Source organism: Borostomias antarcticus (assembly GCF_949987555.1).
Source record: "Borostomias antarcticus genome assembly, chromosome: 11".
Lineage (NCBI taxonomy): Eukaryota > Metazoa > Chordata > Actinopteri > Stomiiformes > Stomiidae > Borostomias > Borostomias antarcticus.
This window is the reverse complement of record NC_140244.1, coordinates 4407062-4426316: the sequence shown is the minus strand read 5'-3', so window position 1 is coordinate 4426316 and position 19255 is coordinate 4407062. Positions and strand designations below refer to the sequence as shown.

The window sequence follows — 19255 nt, the reverse complement described above, 5'->3', positions numbered from 1 at the left end:
TTCTGATTGGCTGTTTTAGCAGGCTACAGGAAGGCGGAGGGCTCTGTAGCTTCTAAACCATAACTATTCAGCGTTCCAAAATGTTTCACAGTTAAACAATATTGATAGAAAAAGGGCATTTCCTCTCCTTAATGTTGTTTAATTGTTCACATAATTTATTATTATTTCTTTAGATATAATGGCTGCATCTTAGTCTATGACAGACATGGTGGTCCTGCATTCAAATAGAATCGAAAGAGAACTGTGAAAAGAGGTCTTGTGTTGTCCGATTTCCTTTGTTCCCCTGTTAATGGGGATATTTTACATGTGTAACCTACTAGAGGTGTTGGCGGGTTAGCGTTAGGCTAGGATGCAGCTAGCGAACCTGTGTTGATTTTTCTAGAGTGCTTCATATCAACAACCACAGGTGACATGTTTATCTACATTACCATGTAGGGCTGGGACTGGCTTTGTGACTAAATGTAGTGTGTGTGATGTCATGTGATGTTGTCCCTGCTGTGTGGTGGGCCAATAGAAGTCTCTGTCGCGTACGTACGGTCAAAGCACGATGTCCCCTTTAACCCGTCCCCTCAGTGTCAGACCCCCCTCTGCTCCCCATGGAATGTAAATAAAAACCTGTGTGCTGTCACACACACAACAAGGTCATCTGTGTCCTGTCAAACACACACAAGGTCATCTGTGTCCTGTCAAACACACACAACAAGATCATCTGTGTCCTGTCAAACACACACAACAAGGTCATCGGTGTCCTGTCAAACACACACAAGGTCATCTGTGTCCTGTCAAACACACACAACAAGGTCATCGGTGTCCTGTCAAACACACACAAGGTCATCTGTGTCCTGTCAAACACACACAACAAGGTCATCTGTGTCCTGTCAAACACACACAACAAGGTCATCGGTGTCCTGTCAAACACAACAAGGTCATCTGTGTCCTGTCAAACACACACAAGGTCATCTGTGTCCTGTCAAACACACAACAAGGTCATCTGTGTCCTGTCAAACACACAACAAGGTCATCTGTGTCCTGTCAAACACACAACAAGGTCATCTGTGTCCTGTCAAACACAACAAGGTCATCTGTGTCCTGTCAAACACACAACAAGGTCATCTGTGTCCTGTCAAACACACACAAGGTCATCGGTGTCCTGTCAAACACACACAAGGTCATCGGTGTCCTGTCAAACACACAACAAGGTCATCTGTGTCCTGTCAGACACACACAAGGTCATCGGTGTCCTGTCAAACACACACAACAAGGTCATCGGTGTCCTGTCAAACACACAACGGGGTCATCTGTGTCCTGTCAAACACACACAAGGTCATCTGTGTCCTGTCACACACACAAGGTCATCTGTGTCCTGTCAAACACACACAAGGTCATCTGTGTCCTGTCATGAGATGTGTTGATTTTCTCAGCTGTAAAGTGTCGCTTTTTCCACACGTGCCAAAATAGTTTCTGACTGAAATCATTCATTTGATTCATTTGTCATTCATTTGCAGAGAGTAAGAGGTACTTACACCAGTAATTTGACAGCAGTGAATGTTTAATGTAAACTCAATTCTGGTGGCAGGAGGTTCAGTAAAGCAGAGAGACATCTGACCTAATTGTTGGTCAGAACGATGTAAGAACCGGACCAGAGAAACAAACACTTGATCCAGAAGTAGACGGTTCAGTAGTGTAACCGTTCAGTGCTGATGGTATTCCTAGCTGTGAAGTCATCTAGCACACACACCACCATACAGACCATTTCTAAATCAAAGACCCACCATCTCTACAAGTAACACAATGCTCTGCAAACCAAGCTCACTTCTGAAAGAGCAGAGCTGGAAAAACACTGCAGTTTATTAAATGCCATGGCTCGGTTACCTTCAACTGATTGAATACCAGTCATAGCTTGGCAGACTATGCCATTGCAGTCAGTGGACCACCTGTGGTGCGTGGTGCCACCAATGTAAAGTACCCTGCTGTGTGATTTACCAGGGCCCCGTTTGAGACGTCTTATTAGGGGTTGTTGAGGGCCTAGTCCTCTGTGGACAGACTCGACCGCACGTTGGGTGATTAGTCGATCTTAGAAGGTCCATCGGAGACCCGTTTCCTCATGGTCTCGATGAGGGGGCACATGGACTTGTGAGATGCCATTAACCTGTAGCCATGTTAGACTCCCATGGCAGTAACCTGGAGGAGAGAGAGGGAGGCATTAAGCTGGACGTAGAGGAGCACTGAGGTCACATTTGGGCATCTCTGCTACCTGAGGGCGACTGGCTGCCCCGTCACTCCGAGGCCCCTGCGGTTGATCGACACGTTCACGGCTCTTCTCTGTCCTGGCCCCGCAGTGGTGGAACGAACTGCCCACTGACGTCAGGACAGCAGAGTCACTGCCCATCTTTCACCACAGGCTCAAAACTCACCTCTTCAAGAAGTACTACCACGACCCTCCCTCTTAAGCACCTATTGTATTTATATTTTGCTACTCTTGCACTTTGCCTTTAGCACTATTATGCTCTTACTCCCTCATTTAGAAAGGAGATGCACTTAATATAATAATATATTATAATGTAATCTGTATTATTGTCGGAAATGCGTAATGTGCCTCTTCTTCACTCACGCGAGGGACAGGAGGGGCAGGTAGGTGAGGCGAGGGATGCACACCAGGCGCTGGGCTAGCAGGATGGCGTTCATGGCCAGCTCCACACAGCATTAAAGGTGGGGTAGGTAGTTCGACGTCAACAAGGCCTCCGATTGGTCATCTTTTTCAAAAGAACCCGCCCCTACCTCCTGTCAGTCATGATGTAGTCCCTCCCTCCAAACATGACTGGTAGGTGTGGCGAGATAGACACCCTGATTGGTCAATACATTCGGGCGCGGTGCATTCTTTGAATCCAAAATACAGAGGCAGCGGTAAACACGGAGATCAAAGTTTATTCTCAGAGCACTTCTGTTACTGATAGCTGAAAGGATATTATGCCAATTTTACCAAATAAAGCCAAAAGCAAACTACCTATCCCACCTTTAAGGCTCCACAGTGGTGGCAGGAGCAGTTCCAGTGAGAGAGAGAGAGAGAGAGAGAGAGAGAGGGATGGTGGGAGGGAGGTGGAGAGAGGGAGGGAGGAAGTGGAGGTGAGAGGGGGAAGAAGGTAACTTTCACTGCCCACCATTTTACTCAGTGACTATCAAATGTCTAAGACTTCATCAAGATTATGAGTTGTAAGGAACCAGTGTTAGGGTTGTTAACCCTATAGCCCTCTTAAAGGTTGTAAGAGTAAGATCAGTATTGGACTCCCTCAGTGCTCTAACTGGCTCACTGTGTGTGTGTGTGTGTGTGTGTGTGTGTGTGTGTGTGTGTGTGTGTGTGTGTGTGTGTGTGTGTGTGCGTGTGTGTGTGGGGGGGGGGGTTAGGGTTAGGAATGAAAACGTATTTAAAGCTGATCATTTTTACGTGTCATGACTCATGCGTCGCGCTCTGTTCATTAACGCGCCCTGTGATGTAAAACGGCTCCAGTGTTACTCTGAACCTGCGACACAAGAGTTAACAGAAACGGCAGATCATTTCTCGTGCATTTAGGGTCATTGACAGGCAAGAACATGAACTAAGAAACAGAAGAGACTGGGACACAAATGCATATTGGTTTGATACAAATTTCCACTATTGTACTCACTGGCTATAGAGGCGGAGCCTAGCCAGCAGGTGAATTACAGCAGGTCAACGTTTCACTGCTCCAGAGACGAGGCCCTGATATCTGTTGAGGTGAAACGTTATCAAAGCCTGCAGTTACCTCACATTCACATCTAAATGTTGGATTTCGATCCTGTGTGATTAGCTCTGTGTGGTCTGCCTGACTGAACGCCAGGAGGATACGCCCCAGGAGGAGAACAGAGTGAGTCGGGGAGGAATCATTATATTTAGAGCTGTTATTGCTGTTTATAGTTGGGGATATTTCTATAGAGCTCCTGCAGTCTAACTTTGCTCTCTTTTCAGGGAGCTATTTAGGATGTTATCATAGGATCATACAGACAGAACCAGAATCACTTTTATTAGCCAGGTAGTTTTTACACTAGGAATTTGTTCTGGTCAGTTGGTGCATAAAACTGATGGGTAGACATTAGACAGGGTGCAAGGGTGCAGGGACTAGACAGGACAGAGCAAAGACAGGACAATTAAGTATATTAAGTGCAAATGAGCAGTGCAAATTTAGTAGCATGTGTACTGATACAAAGAAACTGCTTTCTTGTGTAGTGTGTGTGTGTGTGTGTGTGTAGCTGTGTGCGTGCCTGCCTGCAATGTGTACCATGTGGAATTGGGGAACTGACTCTGTGGCATTTTGATTGGACAGTGTCTGGGGGCATTGGTATATTTGATTGGACAGTGTCTGGGGGCATTGGTATATTTGATTGGACAGTGTCTGGGGGCATTGGTATATTTGATTGGACAGTGTCTGGGGCTTTTGCAGCTGATTGGATGTTTATTGGAGCATTAAAGGGTGAGGGTCGACCCTCTATAGGGGCCCCAATGGGGCTGCACTGTGGAGGTCCTGCAGTCAGGTCTCTCTCTCTCTCTCTCTCTCTCTCTCTCTCTCTCTCTCTCTCCCTCCCTCCCCTCTGTCACTGAGAATGTGTATTAGAGTGGAAGGCTGTATTCTGAGGGACTGTCCAGTTATTGTTCTTTCAGCATGGCTGACCCCAGCCCCAGGAATTTGATTAATCCTCTCTTTTCACATGTAGGCACCGATGCTCAGGAAAGCTGTCTGCATGAAACAACACTGTTAGAGGGGAAGGGGCGTGCAAAAAAAACAGGCCTCTCATCCTAAATCTGCATGAAGCACAACAACACACAATATCACTGCCACTGAGAACGATATGTCCAAAGGTTCTGCCACTCCATGTAGACTACCTCAGGCATACAGTATCATTGATTCAAGTGTTCTCAAAATGTAATTTTAGACACTTCATTCAGAATGACCTGCTTACCACTTGAGTTTTTTCCTCATATTAGGAGACCCCCAAAGGCCCCATGCTCAGTTGTCTTGTCAGTTGATTATTATTTAGCCCAAATGTCTACAGAGGGTCTGTAGCCAACAGTTATGCATAATTGTGCTCCTTGTTGCCTACTAGCCTATGGGTTGGTTTTTTGTCGGATGTCAATAGTGAGAGTGCAATGGAAAACGAACTTTTAGGATATGAATGCCAGCAGACTGAAGGCTCGGTAAACGGCCCCTTTAAGAGAGACGCGGTCTTGGCACAGCATCGCATAGCGCGATGACATTTCGACCGACCGAACTTAAGTAGACAGGGAAGTTACGTAGGGAAGGGATTTTAATTTTCTAAACTAATACACTTTAGACAAGATCGTGTCAAACCAGTCAAATGTATTTTTTCTTTTGAGGGATTGGAATAAAAACATTTGAAAGGACAGACAACTTCTGTGAGCGCGCACCCATTACGCATCGTTCCATTACTGAGAGATTTGACGCTGTCCACTGCCATGCCCGTGCGCAGGCTTAACGCTGTATGGATCTACGGTTTAGTTGGCGGTGTACTGGTTTTCCTGGTCACCACAGTCCAGGCGGGGTGTCGGGACACGGGTCGGTGCTGCGCCGGCCGAGACGCGTCGTGCGTCAGCACAGGGTGGAGACTCGACCGCACTCATGGCACCTGCTATTGCGACCAGACCTGCGTGTCTACTATGGACTGCTGTAGTGATTATGAGCTGGCCTGCCCAGGTGAGTCCCTTTCGGGGAAACACAGGAGTGTCATGACCCAACCTCAGTGTGTGTAGACTACTGTCCATCATCTCCTCCTCTCTCGCTCTCTTTGCATCCTCTGTCTGTGTGTCCTCTGTGTTCTCTGTGTCTGTGTTCCCTTTGTTCACAATGTCTGTTCTCTGTGTGTTAGTCTGTGTTCTGTGTGTCTGTGTTGTTGTTCTCAGTGTGTGTGTTCTCTGGGTCTGTGTCCTCTGTGTGTGTGTGTGTGTGTGTGTGTGTGTGTGTGTGTGTGTGTGTGTGCTCTCAGTGTGTATGTTCTGTGTGTGTGTGCGCGCGTGTGTGTGTGTTCTCTGTGTGTGTGTTCTCTGTGTGTGTGTTCTCTGTGTGTGTGTTCTGTGTGTGTGTGTTCTGTGTGGGTGTGTTCTCTGTGTGTGTGTGCACGTGTGTGTGTTCTCTGGGTCTGTGTCCTCTGTGTGTGTGTGTGTGCTCTCAGTGTGTATGTTCTGTGTGTGTGCGCGCATGTGTGTGTTCTCTGTGTGTGTGTTCTGTGTGTGTGTGTTCTGTGTGGGTGTGTTCTGTGTGTGTGTGTTCTGTGTGGGTGTGTTCTCTGTGTGTGTGTTCTGTGTGTGTGTGTTCTCTGTGTGTGTGTTCTGTGTGTGTGTGTTCTGTGTGGGTGTGTTCTGTGTGTTCTCTGAGTGTGTGCACGTGTGTGTGTTCTCTGTGTGTGTTCTATGTGTTCTCTGTGTCTGTTCTCTGTGTGTGTGTTCTCTGTGTGTGTGTGTGTGTTCTGTGTGTGTGTTCTCTGTGTTCTCTGTGTGTGTGTTCTGTGTGTGTGTGTTCTGTGTGTGTGTGTTCTGTGTGTTCTCTGAGTGTGTGCACGTGTGTGTGTTCTCTGTGTGTGTTCTATGTGTTCTCTGTGTCTGTTCTCTGTGTGTGTGTTCTCTGTGTGTGTGTGTGTGTTCTGTGTGTGTGTTCTCTGTGTTCTCTGTGTGTGTGTTCTATGTGTTCTCTGTGTCTGTTCTCTGTGTGTGTGTTCTCTGTGTTCTGTGTGTGTGTTCTCTGTGTTCTCTGTGTTCTCTGTGTGTGTTCTCTGTGTTCTCTGTGTGTGTGTTCTCTGTGTGTGTGTTCTGTGTGTGTGTGTTCTCTGTGTTCTCTGTGTTCTCTCAACGTTGTCAGGTTGGTGGGAGGGTTGCTGGGTGATGGGTAGCCCAGTGGTCAGACCCCCCCTACGACCTCATAACCGCATGTCACTCTTGTCTGAACGTCTCTCTGCTTAACGTCCTGTCCAGCGGCGTCCTGCGAGGTCAGCGAGTGGACGGCGTGGTCGGGCTGCGCCGAGCCCTGCAGGGTCACCGTCCGCCGCCGCCACCGCCACGTCCTGCGTGAGCCGGCCAACGGGGGCCAGCCCTGCCCCCCACTGGAGGAGCGCGCCGGCTGCGCCGTGTACCAGGACCACCGCCGGCCCTGTCTCAAATCGCTAGGTGACTGCCGCCACTGTCCGCCGCCCGCCAGGGCCGACTCGGCCACGCCTCACTTCCACTGACTCCGGTTCTGCGTTCTGGTTACTGTACGGCAGCCGGAGTTGACCGTTCTACGTTTCAGAAAAGCGTCCCAGAACCGGTCAAGATAGACAGCAGGTCTACTGGTGAAGACAGACAGCAGGTCTACTGGTAAAGACAGACAGCAGGTCTACTGGTAAAGACAGACAGCAGGTCTACTGGTAAAGACACAGCAGGTCTACTGGTAAAGACAGACAGCAGGTCTACTGGTAGAGATAGACAGCAGGTCTACTGGTAAAGACAGACAGCAGGTCTACTGGTAAAGACAGACAGCAGGTCTACTGGTAAAGACAGACAGCAGGTCTACTGGTAAAGACAGACAGCAGGTCTACTTTTGACGGATGCCGCATCTGGGACACATCAAATAGTAGTAGAAAAAAGGGGGAGTTAGGTCCCGCCCCCCTGATGGCCTGGCAGAATATCAAACGAAATTCTCGCTCCTGAAAACGCAACTGGTGGGAGTTGAAGCCGTGTGGTGGACGGAATAAAACCAGACTGCGTTCGGAACGCCACGCAAACGAGAGTCAGTGGAATTGAGGGCGTTGGTCCTCAGACTCTGATGCCGAGTCAAGGGCACGCATATCTGTCCTCTTTTCATATAAGCATCATGTGATGATGTCACCATGGATGTTCTCCCTACAGTCCCCGCTCTCATCACCACTGGTGGCTATGGCAACGCCAGGAAGAAGCGAGCCCTTCCTGACAACGGTGACCTCACAGGGTGAGCGGTCCAGCCACGCCCTCTGACCCTCCGTGTGAACGCTCATTAGTGCTATCATGAGTGCATTTGTGTTCCTCTGTGTGTGTGTGTGTGTGTGTATGTGTGTGTGTGTGTGTGTGTGTATGTGTGTGTGTGTGGTCCTCTGTGTGTGTGTGTGTGTTTGTGTATGCGTGTGTGTGTGTGTGTGTGTGTGTGTGTGTGTGTGTGTGTGTGACAGGTACTGTGTGCAGTTTAAGCTGACCTCCCTGACCCCTGGGTGCCAGAGGAGCGGGGGCCCCCACGCCCGCTGGACGCAGTACCTGAAGGAGGGCCACCGGGTGTGTGTGGAGTGCCAGCCGCCCGCCCTGACCGCTGGCTACTGCAACGGAGACGGAGATGAGGAGCAGGGGGGGAGGTGAGACTGGACAGGAGGAGAGGAGAGGAGAGGAGAGGAGAGGAGAGGAGAGGAGAGGAGAGGAGAGGAGAGGAGAGGAGAGGAGAGGAGAGGAGAGGAGAGGAGAGGAGAGGAGAGAGGAGCAGGGGGAGTGGAGAGGTGAAGGGAGGAGAGAGGAGGAGTGGGGGGTGTAGAGAGGGAGGAGAGGAGAGAGAGAGGAGGGGAGGAGGGGAGAGGAGAGAGAGGAGGGGAGGAGAGAGAGGACATAAGGAGAGAGAGGGGGGAGGAGAGGGGAGGAGAGAGAGGGGAGAGGAGGAGAGAAAGAAGAGAGAAGAGGAAAAGTAAAAGTACTTTTGTTGTTTTTCTATGGAGAGTGTGATTTGAACCACTAGATGGCGATCTTAGTCTAGTTAGATGAATCTCTCTACCCCCCCCCCCCCCCCTCTCTCTCAGCAGGCGGTCTCTCCACTGGCAGGCGGTGGGGAACCCTCGGTGTCGTGGCGTGTGGCGTCGTGTGGGGAGACTGGACGCCTGCTCCTGCCCCACTGTCCATAGCTTCCTGTTCATCTGAACCCTGTCAGCTCCATCGGCTGTCCACAACTTCCTGTTCAGCTCCATATCGCCTGCCGCTGCCTCCTCTGTCTGTCCACACAGATCCTCTCCTCACCTGTCTGTCTGCCTCCTCTAATTGGCTACATATCCTCTTACCTGTCTGTCTGTCTGTCTGTCTGTCTGTCTATCTGTCTGTCTGTCTATCTGTCTGCCTCCTCTCACTGTCTACATATCCTCTCACTTGTCTGTCTATCTGTCTGTCTGTCTGTTTGCCTCCTCTCACTGTCTACATATCCTCTCACCTGTCTGTCTGTCTGTCTGTCTGTCTGTCTGTCTGTCTGCCTCCTTCCTCTCACTGTCTACATATCCTCTCACCTGTCTGTCTATCTGTCTGTCTGTCTGTCTGTTTGCCTCCTCTCACTGTCTACATATCCTCTCACCTGTCTGTCTGTCTGTCTGTCTGCCTCCTTCCTCACTGTCTACATATCCTCTCACCTGTCTGTCTATCTGTCTGTCTGTCTGTCTGTCTGTGCGGTAGTCTGCTGTGAAGTGGCTTCTATATGTGACTTGTTCTTCTCTGGAAACACCCGATGTATGTAATTCAAATCAATAGTCCATACCCAAACTATGATGTAATACATTACATTACATTACTGTCATTTGGCAGATGCCTTTATCCAAAGCGACTTACAATAATTGCATTTAACGTAGGAAGACAGTGTACTACTTGCCAGAACTTACAAGGGCATCTCCTTTCTAAACAGATGATAGAAAGATAATACTGTAAAAAAAGAAAGATCTAGAAAGATAATAGAAATATCTTGGGACATGGGACACTTACAGGATGAGTTCTGGCATTGTGGGCGCCAAGTCCTGTCACAGTTAAAGTTGGCATCATTGAACCTCAGAACATTTATACAGGAACATTACAGGGAGTCAAAAGGTATAAATCGTACAAAACAGCCTGATGACCTCCAAACTACATCTACTGTATAGAGGAGTAGAGGACGGCAAGTCAAAAAGCTCTTTTCACTTCCTTGGAATTCTAGGAATTCTAACTGTTTGAGTTGGCCAACGCATTCTAAATGGAAACATACCCTGAAATTAAGTTTTATAATTCAATGGGATTCTGCTATTTGTTAAGGTTTTTTTTCCACATTTTAGATGTACTGTATATAAAAAGAAATAAAAGAAGTTACAGTACTTGATTGTGCTTTCTCACTCAACTCAACCCGAACGGGATGTGGCAAGTGAGCTTGGTTCCAGACAATGGCTTGATAGTGTGAACGCATGATGTGAAACTTTGGAGCTGGACTAGGACACACTATTAGTGACGGCATGGAAGACAAATACTGTTTGTCATGTGTTAGTATGTGTATAAAAAATGTTTCTTACATGTAAAATGACTTTAAGTATTGCCGTTTAATTTAATTGTGCTCGTGTGCAATGACAATAAAATAAAGTAAACTTGCAGTGTCCAGTGTCTCTACATGAACGCTGGGACATCGAAGACTCCAAAGTATTTTCCAGTACATGAAATTCACGTTGCTATTTGGCGATCAAGTGGACACCCTACTTGCCTTCCATGCCATCAGTGGCTGTGATAGCGTGTCTCAGTTCAATGGCCACAGTAAGACAACAGCCTGGCAGCTGGTGACTACGGGGGTTCCACAAGGATCAGTTCTGGGTCCACTTCCTTTTTCCCTCTGCATGTCATCTCTGGGTTCTGTCATCCATTTGCATGGCTTCTCCTACCATTGTCATGTCAATGACACCCAGTTGGTCGTGTCATTTCCCCCCTCTGACACACAAGTGGAGGCATACATAGCTGCATGCTTGGCTGACACTTTGGAGTGGATGGTGACACATCACCTCAAGCTCAACCTGGACAAGACTGAGCTGATGTTCCTTCCGGGGAAGGGCTGCCTGCACTGGGACCTGGCCATCACCAAGACAGCGATGACATGTTGAGGGACTGCGAAGAATCTAGTTGCGACCCTGGACCAACTGTCGTTCTTGGGAAGTATTGCAACGGTTACAAGCTCCTGTAGATTCATGCTGTACAACATCAGGAGGATTCACCCTTTCCTCACTGATGAAACGGCGCAGGTGCTCATCCAGGCCCTTTTCATCTCCCACCTGGACTACTGCAACTCCCTCCTTGCTGGGGCCCCGGCGTCAGCCATTAAACCCCTGGAACTTGTCCAGAAAGCTGCTGCTCGCCTGGTGTTCAACCACCCCAAGTTCTCCCACACAACTTCCCTTCTCTGTTCCCTACACTGGCTCCCATAGCGGCTCACATCCAGTTTAAAACTCTGGTACTAGCCTGCAGGGCAATGAAAGGAACAGCTCCTTCCTACCTCCAGGCCATGGTCAAACCCTACACCCTCTCCCGACCGCTACGCTCTGCTACCTCCGAGGTGATTGGCTGCCCCGTTGCTTCGAGGCCTCGCAGCTCTTTTCTGTCCTGGCCCCGGAGTGGTGGAATGAACTGCCCACTAACTGGATGGTCAGTTAGTGTCATGGCTACTCTCTGTGCCACCTTTCCCAAAGGCTTGCAGAAAGATTTACATGGAATACAGGGGGGGGGGGGCACTGGTGATGACTGGGAATAAGTTCATGTGTGTGAGCTCATCTACCTGTACACACTATGAAGGACTTAAATTGCAATACTTAGTGATTTTACATGTAAGAAACATTTTTATACACATACTAACACATGACAAACAGTATTTGTCTTCCATGTCGTCACTACCTGTGATAGTGTGTCCCAGTCCAGTTCCAAAGTTTCACATCATGCGTTCACACTATCAAGCCATTGTCTTGAACCAAGCTCTCTTGCCACATCCCGTTCTCTCTCCAGTGACCTAAATGGGATGTCAGTTAGAGACACGGTTACTCTCTCTGCCAACTATGCCAAAAGCTTGCAGGGAGATCACCTTGTCTTGTTGCATGGAATGCATCACGGGGTGCAACTACAGGAAACCTGGCAACACCTGCTGAGACACTGACGATGACTGGGAATAAGTTAATGTCTGCACAGCTACCTGTACACACTATGACTGGATTGGTGGACACACTGTGATTGTATATAACAATCTGACAGCAAATATGTAAAAAAAAAGAAAAGAAAAAAAAGTACTTATAGTATAATTTTTGAAATAAATATTTCAAGAAGTTTCTTCACCTTTTCAAAAGGGTCACCCATTAACCCCCGAAGGCAAATCGTGTTAATTGACGGCAAGGTTTGTAGGGGTAGGCCTACTGAACTCAACTGTTTTGAAAAACAAACTAAGGAAAATTATACACCTTCCATGCTTCTGGATCTTATTTGGTTGACAAATTATCCATCACTAAAGACAACCATTTTCGCAACGAGTTTCAGCAGTTTGTTCATATGATCTCAAATCAGAATATGACTTCCCCATATGCAATTTGAATTCAGCACCCCTCAAACCCCATGAAAATCATATACGCCATAAATTAACACAATTTGCCTTCAGAGTTTAGACTTTTTGAAAATTGACCCAGTCTATCATTGCTGTAGTAGAGCCAAACAGATGTCTTTTTCTCAGAGGAGCTCAATCAATTGCCTCTTGAGTTTCTATCATAGTACAGCAATATTGACATGGTGGAAATCTAATCGGTCAACTAAGCTCTGTGTGTGTGCATTTGTGTGTGTGCGTTCCACCGCAAAATAATATTAATATAACAAAGGCACTTATTTGATTAGTATGACACACAAAAGGATTTGACCTGATTGCCTAATGCACCAGCATCATATGTCTCGAGGTGCAGGATCCTGAGCGATATTGAAGGTGAGTGAGTTGGGAGGGGTTGATAAGTAGGAAGGTTGGTAGGCAGGTAGTGTGTGTACAACAATGTGTGTGCAACAGCTATCGCAGTGATAGGCTTGTGTTTTCCGATTTTAACTTCCACAGTCCTGAAGCAACCTCTCTGGTCAACAGAATGACGAAGAGTGCTAACCCAGCAAACACGCAACGTCAGGGAAACGTTCAGATCATGTCTTAATAACGTCCGTCGGTCCATAACCCCATTTGTACGTCTGCTGGATCCCTCAATATTTAAACGTCTGGCTTGGACCCCTCTAAGACGTCTGTGGACGTGCAAAACGGGTCCAATATCTGAACGTTAAAAAAAAACATTCATTCTGGCTCCTAATTGGATGTCTTTGGACGTCCGAAAAAGACAAGAAAGACGTCTAAAAGACGTCTTTTAGACGTGTCTTTGCTCAGTGGGAAGTTAACTGGCTCGCCTATTTCCTCTCGGAAAGGGCTTGCAGGCGGAGTCAAGAGTCCCGTGGTAGAAGTTTCTGTTGGAGAAGCAGGCTAGGTTTTATCTTTGCAACGTTCGGCAGTCCAATTGTGCATTTACAAGTAAGCTGTGCATTTACAGGTAAGCGTAAGCTGTGCATTTACAGTTAAGCTGTGCCTAAAATACAGAACTTATATTTATTACGGAATGTATATTTAGACTACAGTAACCATAGCCTATAGAGCGTACATTATGTCAAAAGTTCTGGACCAGAATTGTGCTAGCCTGCAGACATGATCTCAAATTATGTACACTAATTATTAGCGGCTCGTAGTCATAGGCCTATTTGTTGTTTTATTGTCATTTAAGCGTAGGGCGACAGAGGCTGTTATCTTGGCAATGAGCAAGTAGTCTAACCTCAGAACAGTTTAACTCCGTCCTGCGCAGAGTTCTCATTTTCAAGATGAATCGCTATACACCCATGCAAAGATATAGATAAACTAGATAGACATATAGATAAACTAGATAGACACACAGGTTATCTAATGTATCTACTTAGGACAATGAATAACATTGGTTGTTCATTATCCGAACAGTAAAACAAATTGAGGTGACAGGGGCAAATCTTAGATGCTGAAGCTAGCGCTTTCTGTTGCGTTTTCTTGATCCGTTTTGTCATCAAGATCAACCATCCGTGAAGGAAAACAGAGCGCTCAGCTTTGCATAAGTCATCTCAGATATGGCTAGCTAATAGTTGTTGTATTCAGAGTTGTAAATTGAGTCATCTGGTAGCTATAATTTTGTAAATGATCCTAGTCTCCATTAGAATCACCTGCTCCACAATTCAGTTTTGTTATTTTATTGAAAAGACCAAAAACACTGTCCCAATATGATTTCTCCATGTCCTTTCAGGGAAACCACTGAGTCTCTATGGTGAAATCTCCACAACCCTCGCAGCCGCAAGCACGATGTTGAAGTTTCTGAGATATTGCACAGCTGTGGGCGATGACCACACAGGAAAGTGGCAGGAGGAGGACGGAGAGCTGCATGAGGTCAGCGAGGAGCTGGGTCCGGCCTCAGGCCTGGTCCAGGCAGACCTCACCTTCAGGGCCTCCCTGAGACGCCTCTACAGCTCCGACAGGTTCCAGGTAACATTGTTCACTCAGCATTTCATTACAGACGGTGTAATGTTTGTTTATCTATCTATCTATCTATCTATCTATCTATCTATCTATCTATCTATCTATCTATCTATCTATCTATCTATCTATCTATCTATCTATATCTATCGTATATCATCTATCTATCTATCTATCTATCTATCTATCTATCTTATATCATCTATCTATCTATCTATCTATCTATCTATCTATCTATCTATCTATCTATCTATCTATCTATCTATCTATCTATCTATCTATCTATCGTATATCATCTATCTATCTATCCTATCTATCTATCTATCTATCTATCTATCTATCTATCTATCTATCTATCTATCTATCTATCTATCTATCTATCTCTCTCTCTCTCTATCTATCTATCTATCTATCTATCTATCTATCTATCTATCTATCTATCTATCTATTATCTATCTATTTATCTACATACCTGTCTTCTGTCTGCCTGCCTGCCTGCCTGTCTGTCTGTCTGTCTGTCTGTCTGTCTGTCTGTCTGTCTGTCTGCCTGTCTACCGTATCTAGTCTGACATTAAAAACAACCACACCATTGGAGGCATAAACAATACTCCTAAGTGGACAGCGTTATATTAAATTAAAGCAAGAACCAATAACATTTCTCCCCCGTGGGCACGGTGAACCCACCTCATCCCCTCACCTACTTCATCCCTTCTCATCCCCTCCACCTCATCTCCCCACCCAGCTCATCCCCTTACCCACCTCATCCCTTCTCACCCACCTCATCCCTTCACCTCACCCCCTCATCCCTTCTCACCCACCACATTCCTTTACCCACCCCACCTCATCCACTCCACCTCATCCATTCTCACCCATCTCATCCTCTCACGCACCTCATCCCCTCACCTAACTCATCCCCTCTCCAACTTCATCCCTTCTCAACCACCTCATCCCTTCTCACCCATCTCATCCTCTCACGCACCTCATCCCCTCACCCATCTCATCCCCTCTCCAACTTCATACCTTCTCACCCACCTCATCCCTCCACCTCATCCTTTCTCACCCACCTCATCCCTTCTCATCCCCTCCAACTCATCCCCTCACCCAGCTCATCCCCTCACCAACTTCATCCCTTCTCACCCACCTCATCCTTCCACCTCATCCCCTCTCACCCGCCTCATCCCCTCACCCAGCTTGCCAGCTAGATTCATGCTGCCCTTGTGGTCCTCTCAACAGAAAGGCAGTTGGTGAAACCAGCGCACATGAAGATGCATGTGCCCTAATCCTAACCCTAATACTAACCACACGAAGATTGCCTAACGGGTATCCAAATTGTGCAAATGTCTTTACCCTGGTCTCAACTGAGCCCTCAGTGTAGCTTTATAAACTGAACATGTTATGGTCAGTTTGTCTGTCAGTTGAAGCTAACAGACGGATTCCTCCATTTTATACTTAGCTACTTGTGGTGGGCCTGGTCATCCTAGATGCTTTCTTTGTTCTGGCGGAGCTGCTGATAGACCTGTCAATCATCAAGTTGGAACACGGGCACCTCGCCCCTGAGGTGAGTCAGGAAGCAACCGCTTTCAAAACACAGGATAGCCTAGAAATTCATTATTGTGACTGCCCCATTAAACTTTATTTGATTTCAGGTCTTTGAAATACACTGTACACTTGATTTTACACATTCACTTTCTACCAAGCCCTAACACAGCGACCGTTCATCAGGTGTTCCACTACTTGAGTCTTGCTCTGCTCACGTTCTTCGTCGTGGAGCTTGTGGGGAAGCTCTACGCCTACCGCCTGGAGTTCTTCCTGCACAAGTTTGAGGTGTTTGACGGCGTGGTGGTGATCGTGTCCTTCGCGCTGGACATCGCGTTCATCGGCGCGGAAGGCTCCTCGGACGGCATGGGCCTTCTCATTCTGCTTCGTCTGTGGAGGGTTGCCAGAATTGTCAACGGTGAGTAAGCGCCTAACGGACGTAGCTGAATATCTGATTAGCGTCACATTCTAAGGACATAACTGTTGAAATGTGCAGGATATCTAGTGTGTGAGAGAGAATCTCCCTTCTCCTGTGATCACTGGCACCTTCCCAGTCAGAGGGAATAAGACCAAGTCACAGGGAGCGACCACACGATTTAACACACTATTTATATACTTTTCTGTGAATTGATTGTCCAGATACGTGAAAAGCAGAGTTTCTGATGTTATCCTTCTGCTCCATAAGCGTATTTGTGTGCTGTTTCCAAAGATGACAACCACCAAAAGTTAGAAGGAGCTTCTCCATGCGACAAATCAAGAATTCACCCATTCACTCCTTTCCTCTCAACCCATTCACTCCTTTCCTCTCCACACATTCACTCCTTTTCTCTCCACCCATTCACTCCTTTCCTCTCCACCCATTCACTCTTTTCCTCTCCACCCATTCACTCCTTTCCTCTCCACCCATTCACTCCTTTCCTCTCCACCCATTCACTCCATTCCTCTCCACCCATTCACTCCATTCCTCTCCACCCATTCACTCCTTTCCTCTCCCCCCATTCACTCCATTCCTCTCCACCCATTCACTCCATTCCTCTCCACCCATTCACTTCATTCCTCTCCACCCATTCACTCCTTTCCTCTCCAACCAGGCATCATCGTGTCGGTGAAAGCGCGTGCCGATCACAAAGTTCACAGGCTGAAGGTGGCGAACGATCACCTTATTAAACGCAACGGTGAACTACAAGAGTCTAAAGTGACAATGGTGAGTCAGTCCCCAAGTAACTCATAAATAATTGTGACTAATAAACACAATGTGTGTCTCATGTAACAATCCTCAGGTTTAGCAGGTTTATGTTTCATTCGACGAGTAGGTCCCTGAGATTCTCTGGCACTGAACCTTTAACGGTTCCTGGAGCCAGGACCAAGAGTCATGGGGAGGAAGCCTTCAGTTTTTACCTAAGGATGGCTGAAACTCTGCGAACTTATAATCAAGATTTTAAGACTTACCTTTTTAATCTTGCTTTCATCATGTAGTTTCATGTAGGCGGCTGTAGCTCAGTTGGTAGAGCGGATCGTTCAATGATCGAAGGCTCAATGGTTCGAATCCCAGCTCCGACTTCCACATGTCGAAGTGTCCTTGAGCAAGACACCTAACCCCAAATTGCTCCCAATGAGCAGGTTAGCACCTTGCATGGCAGCTACCGCCATTGGTGTGTGTGAATGGGTGAATGAGAAGCCATTGTAAAGCGCTTTGAGGGCCGCTAAGGTGGAAAAGCGCTATATAAGTGCAGTCCATTTTACCTATATATTCATTTTATTTTTTACATATTCACTTTTATTTATTTTTTAAACTTATTTTCTATTCTCTTACTTTCTATTCTCTTTTACCATATATGATCTGTTTTATTATCTTATTTTTATCTAACTTATTATTCTGTAAAGCACTGTGTGCTACATTTGTTTGTATAAACAGTGCTATATAAATAAAGTTGACTTTGACTTTGACTCTTGAAGGGTTAGGGTTCTCAATCCTGAAGTCTCTTTTCTTCTTCTTTTTCTCATAGGAAGAGGAGAACGCTAAACTTTGTGCTCTCCTGCGACAGAACAACATTGAATACTAAATCTGGAGAGGAAATGAAATGCAGCTTCCAGCAGCCCCTCATGAGGACCGGGGTCTGGGACATCCAGAAGACGGGGAGACATTTCCAGTTATGCAGTTTCATTGAATAACAAGTGTCGGTTCCTAAAATGTTGCATAATATTCATGTGGTGCAGCTGTCTAATTGGTGTCACTGCATTGCTAATCATTATGGCTTCCGTCCTCGCCGTGTTTAATCTAGGGTCCTCTTGACTTAATAAAGGTGCTGCACACTGCTCCACCCAACCTCCACACTGCCCCACCCAACCTGCCCCACCCAACCTCCACACTGCCCCACCCAACCTCCACACTGCCCCACCCAACCTGCCCCACCCAACCTCCACACTGCCCCACCCAACCTGCCCCACCCAACCTCCACACTGCCCCACCCAACCTGCCCCACCTAACCTCCACACTGCCCCACCCAACCTCCTCACTGCCCCACCCAACCTGCCCCACCCAACCTCCACACTGCCCCACCCAACCTCCACACTGCCCCACCCAACCTGCCCCACCCAACCTCCACACTGCCCCACCCAACCTGCCCCACCCAACCTCCACACTGCCCCACCCAACCTGCCCCACCCAACCTCCACACTGCCCCACCAAACCTGCCCCACCCAACCTCCACACTGCCCCACCAAACCTGCCCCACCCAACCTCCACACTGCCCCACCCAACCTGCCCCACCCAACCTCCACACTGCCCCACCCAACCTCCACACTGCCCCACCCAACCTGCCCCACCCAACCTCCACACTGCCCCACCCAACCTGCCCCACCCAACCTCCACACTGCCCCACCCAACCTGCCCCACCCAACCTCCACACTGCCCCACCCAACCTCCTCACTGCCCCACCCAACCTGCCCCACCCAACCTGAACACACTGCCCCAACCAACTCCCGACACTCTTAAGTTGGCAGTTCTTAGAAGTTTGGAAGCAAAATCCATCCAACCGACACCAACAGGCACCAACAAACATGCCACACCAATCCAACGTTGGTGTTGGTTGGGGCAGTGTGCAGACACCTTTTCACCAACTTCCCTAAACACCGCGTTAACCAGCTACGCCACCAAAAAGCTACTGTAGCCATTCGATTGCGCAGGTGGGCAGTATTTATACTGAGGAGTGAATTTAACCACTCAATCATTAGTGCCCCCATATACAGTAGGTGCAATCCTGAAAAGGGTTGGCGGGGATATAGCCATTGATACCGTGAAAAAGTTGAAATTACATTTAAGGTCACTTAATGACACTTAATGTACGAGGTAAAACTATGAAGTTGATTATTTTCAGTGTTGTCAAAGTGCTTGT

General features: G+C 47.4%; 2 protein-coding genes across 2 annotated transcripts; both read left to right on the top strand.

The window, feature by feature from the left end:
- Nucleotides 1-5485: 5485 nt before the first annotated feature.
- On the top strand, nt 5486-8929 carry LOC311315142 (somatomedin-B and thrombospondin type-1 domain-containing protein; the record flags this gene model as incomplete). The annotated part of the gene is made up of 5 exons (XM_084445744.1): nt 5486-5723; nt 6995-7186; nt 7907-7985; nt 8203-8379; nt 8812-8929. The coding sequence occupies 5 exons, from the start codon at nt 5486-5488 to the stop codon at nt 8927-8929; spliced, it is 804 nt and encodes a 267-aa protein (XP_084301870.1).
- Nucleotides 8930-14153: 5224 nt separating this feature from the next.
- Nucleotides 14154-17986, top strand: hvcn1 (hydrogen voltage-gated channel 1; the record flags this gene model as incomplete). The annotated part of the gene is made up of 5 exons (XM_084445743.1): nt 14154-14333; nt 15778-15882; nt 16047-16278; nt 16952-17064; nt 17867-17986. 5 exons carry the CDS (start codon nt 14154-14156, stop codon nt 17921-17923), a joined length of 687 nt encoding a protein of 228 aa, XP_084301869.1. The 3' UTR covers nt 17924-17986.
- Between the last annotated feature and the right edge of the window lie 1269 nt (nt 17987-19255).